Source organism: Microtus ochrogaster, linkage group LG4 (genome assembly GCF_000317375.1).
Source record: "Microtus ochrogaster isolate Prairie Vole_2 linkage group LG4, MicOch1.0, whole genome shotgun sequence".
NCBI classification, from domain to species: Eukaryota; Metazoa; Chordata; class Mammalia; order Rodentia; family Cricetidae; genus Microtus; species Microtus ochrogaster.
Window position 1 is genome coordinate 381,965 of NC_022030.1, and position 7,510 is coordinate 389,474.

The following is a 7,510-nucleotide window of genomic DNA, read 5'->3' on the forward strand; positions in this document are numbered from 1 at the left end:
AGGGAGGGAGGGAGGGAGGGAGGAAAAGGGGGAAGAAGGGAAGGAGAGAGAGAAACAAAATAAATGTAAAAGACATAGTGGCTGTATTTCACAGCAAACCTTGAGGAAAAAAGTATAAATAGAACAAGGCAGTGTGATACAATGAATAGACACATCAGTAGGATTTGGAATTAGCCTGATTATATTGGCCACGATCCTTTAGAAGCTGGGGTTTTTATGACGGGATTGTTCTTTATTTGAGTGCTAAAGTTCTTTTCTCCATCTAACCTGACAGAATCCTGGATGAGGCTAAGAACATCTCTTTCAATGCCACAACAGCGTTCAGAGCTTACAGTAACATTAAGGACAATATTGATGAAGCCGAGAGAGTTGCCAGAGAAGCAAAAGATCTTGCCCATGAAGCTACACAACTGGTAAGAAAAAAGAGCGCATCTCATGCTAAGCATGGAAGTTGAGTTCCTTTTCATTGTAAACTGAGCACGCATCTCATTCTCATCCCCTCCGATCCTCACCCCTCGCCTGTCCCATTTGCCTGCTTTGTTTCCCCAGACAATGTCACCTCCACTCTCACTTTATATGTATGCGTATACATGATTTATAGCACAATATAAAATCTAGATGCTGAGAACCAAGAAATACATACAATATCTGCTTTTCTGAGACTGGCTTATTTCACTTAATGTTATTATCTCCAGTTGTAGCCATTTTCCCCTAAACAACTTAATTTTTTTTTCTTTGTTGATTAAAATATCCCATTGTGTACACGCACCACAAATTCTTTATCAGTTCTGTTGATCTCTAAGGTTGGGTCTATAGCTACACTAGTCAAATCTTTTTAAAATTTATTTTCAAACTTAAATGAAACATTATAAACCTTGGAAGTTGGAGTAGTTTCCCTGAGTCCTTACTGAAAATCTCATAAAAAAAAATTCAACTCAAGTATTTTCTCACTATCTATAACCACAGTACTCACCCACTGCCTACTATTGTCAGTTCAGAGGTCACTGCCCAATGCCAATCAGATTTGTTCTGCAGTTCACAAAATTAAAATAAGCAAACATAATACTTGAAACAGAGAACTTTAATCACCATTAGTTCAAATGGTATTGGTTTTGAGAAGTATCTTGCACAGAGCACTTTTTATTTCAATCACCATTGTATTGGGTTTGACTCAAGTGCACTTTTATAAACTATATCAGATCATATGTTTCTAAAGTTCTAAAGTATACAGACTAATTTTATGAGCTGAATATCCCCTATCTTTTAGTCATTGTTCAAAGGGTGTTAAAAGTATGCAGCTAATATTTTAGAGCACACATACCTTCAGGATCTTCATCTCAGTCATGGAAACCTTTGTTGATGGTATGCAGAGCAGCATTGTACAAGCAATTTTTCCAGTAAGTCCCTTAGACTGCTTTGGGTGCAGAAATGCCTCATGGAAATTCCTTGTAAAGTACAAGGCCCAGAACAATTGCTGAAATCGTTTTGCTTTACAGAGAATCTACAAGTCCATCAATAATTTTGGGGGGAAAACGCCTACTGGAAATTTGTGAAATAAATGTACATAAACTATGACTTGCAAGAGACAGATTGACATTCCCCTGGCTTTGCTATTGAGCAAAAACATTTCTTGACTATGTGGGATATCTGTTGTCTGACGTTTCTGTCCTGCCCGGTTCCCACAGTCGCTATTCCCAAAGAAATTACACAGAGGTCTAAATTAGTTATAAACTAATTGACTTCTTATTAACTCTTATAACTTATATTAGCTCATTATTCTTGTCTGTTAGCCACATGGCTCGGTACCTTATTTGGCGAGGCAGTCACATCTTGTTTCTTCTGTGACTGGGTCACCACTGCAGACTGCTCTTCTCTCTTCCCAGTATTCTCATTGCCCCACCTATACTTCCTGCCTGGTTGCCCCACCTATACTTCCTGCCTGGCTACTGGCCAATCAGCAATTTATTAAAAAATAATACAAGTGACAGGATAAAAGACCATTATCCACAGCACTTCCAGATTGACATTCCCCTGGCTTTGATACTGAGCAAAAACATTTTCTTGACTATGTGGAACATCAGAAATAATTATCATATTATTCTGTAGGGAAATTTATGATCATAATGAAAACATCATTATACTTCCCACAATTGCTACTGTTAGTGTTTGCCTGGCATGGGCTAAACTAATGCCATATACTATATTTCTCTCTTTCCAGATTTAATACACTGTCCTTATTCTTAAGAGTTTCCTGCATGTATACAATGAAATGTGATATTATCCACCTCTCATTTCTCCCTCTAATCCCATATATTCTTGTCATCAAGCATCCCTCCCTCTTCGCCTCTGCTCCTTTCTCTATAACCTAGTCCATTAAGTTAGTGTCGCATATACCTATGGGTGTGAAACCAACCAATAAATATGGGAAAATTATCGCTTTCTTATTCAAAATAGAGGTATTATCACTGAAGAAATTATGCTTACAAAATGACAATTTTAAATCTAACTTAAATTTAATCATTTAAATAGATACGTTATAATTTTAAGAACCTAATTTCTAAGTTTACCACTGTTAATTACATTGTTTTGTTTGATAACTATTTTTAGCCTCAAGCATATTGTTTAGCAAGTAGTAGCATGTTTTTCATGAGATATTAATATATTTCTACATATTCAAAATTCCTATATTGTCAAAATTTTTACTAGTGTAATTATTTCATCTGTTCTAATGTTTTACGCTAAAGAACTATTTAATACTATTCATTTACATATAGGAAACCCTCATGGTTATGCTGACATAAAATTTTTCACTTCTTATATCTGATAGGCTAACAACCCCCCAAAAAGGTCATTTTCCTTTATTTTTATTTTTTTCTCTTTCAGAAGACTACAAAAGTAATGAAAATTTTGAAAACTGTGTGTCAAAGAGAATCAATTGTTTATTTAATAGCTATCTGGACATGTAAATTATTCCTGGGTAATTTGTTGGCACAGGTTCCATGAACAGAAAATGTAGGGCTTTAAAAAGAGGTCATTATAATATAGTTTATCTCTTTCAGAAATTTAACGTATTTGTGAAACATTCAATTGAGCAGTTACCTAACAGCTCATAAACCTAAAATTAATATTATTGTTAGTGCCATATATAATGATAACAATGGAGCACCAATTTTTATATCCTCTGAAAGGAGATGAGGAAAAGCGGTATGGGAGAGCCCACTACTCATGTAAAATATATTTAACAAAAAATAGAATGTTTATAATAAATTATAAAGAAAAATCAAAGAAATAGAGTAGATACATGGACTAGAGAAAGATCTAGTAAAGAAGTAGTAGAAGAATTGATCAAGATGCTAAAGAAGATGGTGATGAGACAATTTGAGAAAGAAGGAAACATTGAAAATACCTTTGGAAGAAAATAAGTGAATGATTGAAGTATGCTCTAGGCATAATGGAGGTGGCGTTTTATTTTATTTATTTTTTATTGATTTTATTGAGCTATATATTTTCTCTGCTCCCCTTCCTTCCTCCTTCCTCTCCCCTCCACTTCAACCCTCTCCCATGGTTCCCATGTGCCCAATTTGCCCAGAAGATCTTGTCCTTTTCTACTTCTCATGTAGATTAGATCTGTGTATGTCTCTTTTAGGGATCTCATTGTTGTCTAGTTCTCTGGGATTGTGATTTTTAGGATTTTTTTTTTTTTTGCTTTATGTTTCAAACCACTATGAGTGATTACATATGATAATTATCTTTCTGAGTCTGGGTTAAAAAGTGGCATTTTAAAAATCAATTTCATTCCTTTAGAATAAAGTCATTTATCAACATAGAGAGATAATTAAGAATGAAACTGAAATGAAAATATAAGGAGTTGATTTTTTTTTTTTTGGTTTTTCGAGACAGGGTTTCTCTGTAGCTTTGGAGCCAAGAAGTTGATTTTTATAAGCAGGCAGATGCCATATTCACGTTAACAATATGCTATTATTATATAAGCCAAACAGCCATTTGTATCAGAACATAAGTTTTTTAAATATCAAAATGAAATATTACTTAAGAACTGAGGCATTCATAAAAATAATATTATATTTATATTGGTATTGAGTGGGAAATAAATTATATATTATAAAATATTTATTTCTCTCAGTCCAGTCTTTCTGATCTTAGTATTCCTCTTTAATATATACAACCAGAAAGAGAAAGGAACTGTGGTAGTTTTTAGATAAAGGAATATAGAAATCTAGTAATTATTTTTCTAAAATTAATTGCTTGACTTTGAATCCTATAAAAACATCCTACCAGGTGCTAAAGAGATGGTTCAACAGTTTAGAGCATGTATTGCTCTTTCAGAGGACCCAGGTTCAGTTCCTGTTACCCACATTGGCTCATAACGCTAACTCTAGGGCAAGCAATGTCTTCCTCTGGCTTCCACAGGCACTGCATTCAAGATGCAACCCTGTCACCCTACCCACCCTCGCAAAGAGGCACACACATACACATAACCAAAAATACTAACGATAGCTGTGTTGTCAAAGAACCTACCATAATCAAGAATTGGCATCGATATCTTAATTTCCCATACCATACTGAATCTTAAAACCTGTGCCATCATGAGAAAGATAAGATTCTTGGAAGTGTGTGAATAAATAGATTTCACATGCTGCTAAGTGGTCACATAAAAATGTTCAAGTTCTTTGACACTAAGGATGAACCCTTCCTTGACCTCTACTGCTATTGAGGTCTCAGGTACTGTGTGTACTTAACTAGAGAACACAAAGGTTAATGTATATGAACACCATAGATATGGTCTTAAATATAATAGAGTCACCACACTGCCAACAGGTCCTCCATCCTTGCTCTAAGGCAATGGAATGTGCTGCCTTAGTCTCTAATATTGGAAGTCCTAGTCTGCACAATTAAAAATCAAACTCTCTAACATAATAAATCAAAGGCATAACAATTTCTTACCAACATATAGAACATAGAAAGCATTAAAACTTTTCCTTTCTTTTTCTATAAACTATTGCGTTTATATAAGAGCAGACGACATCTGTATAAGCAAAATATTGCAATCTGTGAAACACAATAGTCTCAAATATGAATGGTGGTGTTTCACCAATGTAGTGTGCTGTGTCAGAATCCACATGCACGGTGTGTGTAGCATGTGTTCAGAACCAAAATTACAGTAAAACAGCAGTGTGGCAGGACACGGACATACCTGGGATTCATTTTTACACCTTTGACTTTGATTTAAGTTTTAGTCAGTGCACATGCAGAGACTTTTTACTGCTGTCAAATTTTTAGTGGCCCTCACATTGCACAAACCATGGCTTAAGAAGCAGAGATAGTATAGCTTTTAATCGGAACCTGGGAACTCTAGCCTAGCCACACTGAAACCACAATAACCATCACAAAAATCTGAACATGTCATGTGAGAAGAAGGAAAAGCAAAGTGATCAAAAGAACAATCTTTAACCTATTCCATAAAAGGCAAGACAGATGCAAATGGAAAACCATCACATCTATGTGGACATGTGTATACATGTGATGAAAATATGATAGAATTTAATTAATCCATTTGCAGAAATCTGAGTAGCCATCCTTAGTTACTGCAAACAATTCCACAAATTTCAAAGCCTGGACACAAGTCAAGTCTGTGTCTTAAACCACAGTTCACTGTGCAAGATACAGTGATTGTCCTCCTTGCAACTAATACCACATTTCACAGACTCCAAGACTGTTCTGACAAAGAGGAAAAGCAACATTCCAACTCCCACCTCAGGGTGCATGTCCTGGGCATATGTGGTCTAGAGTACATTGACTGAATAGGTAGCTCTCCAGTCTAGCCATATGAGATGCTGAGAATAAAGAAAGCACAAAAATGTTGATGAGAATCAACAGTTTTGCAACACAAGTTGTCTTTATAATTAAAAGAAAAAAAAGATTAAACTCTTCAGTCAGGTTAAAGTGATTTTCATATCGTATTAAAATTGTTATAGCTTACACAAAATACCACTAAACTGTGAGGATAAGGAAAGATTGCAAATTAAGGACCAAAAAGATAATAAAGAAGGGAAACTAATGAGAAAAAATGCAGAAACACACTGCTAATAGCACTAATCACGTGGGCTTTAAAGTTCCCAAAAAGAGTTATTAGGGAACAAGAGTAAACTCACTAGAATAGAATGAAAAAAATGATTTAACAGGAAAAGTCAAGCAGCTCAAACTCTCAAGGTTCTAACAGAAGAGCCTAAAGAATAAATAAAGACAGACACATCAGAAAGAAAAATTCATTATTTCTGCCATGAGGGCCTTTAGCATGTCTCTTAAACACTGACAGGTCAGGCAGAGAAATGGGGCACACAAGTTTGAAGAGTACCATAGACAGGATTAGTGAAAGGCTTTATCGAACCTTGCAACAGTCAGATAATGGATTCTGTATGCCTCAGTAATCAAAGTACAAATAGAATTTAGTAGGACTGTAAAGTAGAGCTCAAAGAATGTACCAGAAACACAATGTGATCTGATGTCATCCAGCATGCATATTTTTATCACAGACAATAAAGTTATAAACTGACAAAAATTATATTAAACTATTTGAACAAGTTCATCATGAGGCTATAGACATGGTTCAGGGGTTAAGAATATTGGCTGTTCCTGCAAGGTTCTGTTCTCAGCACCCACATGGCAGCTCACAACTCTCTATAGCTCCCATTCCAGAGGATCCCAGGGCTGCATTTGACTTCCACATTTACCAGGAATGCACACATGGTATAAATGCAAACGTTTGTATGGATACAAAAGACAAATCTAAGCTCAAAATATAAAACACACTTCCAAATATTTCAAGAGTCAAAGGACCCAGAATACTTTGAAATCACTGAATACTTAACACAGTAAAAAATAACTTGACAAATTATGGAATGCAAATAAACTGGTAATTACTGGAAGATGTTAGGAAAAGATAGAGAAGAACTAATTAAATCTAAAGTTCTGTTCAACTCATTTAAAACGTATGAAAGAAGAAATAAGCATAAAAGCAGAAATTAATGACATACAAAAAATCATTAGAATTAACAAAACAGAAAGCTGATTTTTCAAACAAATTGGAACATAAACAGGGAAGGCAGGCAGTATTAAACAGAGGAGTGGAATTAGGAATGAATAGTTCGTAGTTATTGATACCATGCAGATTCAAAAACTCAACATGTATACACTAGAGTCCCCAGTAGCTTTATTTAGATAAATCTAAATATTCAGAAGTAGTGGAGAATAAATCTAAAGCATTTTTTTTCAAAAACAAGACCACAGACTTCCAAAGAATTCCATCAATAATTTATATCAGTAGACCACAACTTATCTACTATCAAATGATAAAGTTTGCCATCAATTCAAGGGCCCCAGAAACAAAACACCCTAAAGCACAGCAATAGAAGCCAGGGGTCCCCAGCTTATTTTGTAAAAATGAAAAAAAAATCTTGAGTGCAAAACTCTATATCAAACAGTAATTTTTGTT

The 7,510-nt window shown here is 34.9% G+C and overlaps 1 protein-coding gene across 1 annotated transcript in view; it reads left to right on the plus strand.

Annotated features, from left to right (window-relative positions):
- Lama2 (laminin subunit alpha 2) overlaps nucleotides 1–7,510 on the plus strand; it is a 337,962-nt gene that overhangs the window by 226,845 nt on the left and 103,607 nt on the right. Inside the window, 1 exon segment of the mRNA XM_026786227.1 lies at nucleotides 275–413. Within this exon segment, the coding sequence (XP_026642028.1) occupies nucleotides 275–413 (139 nt within the window).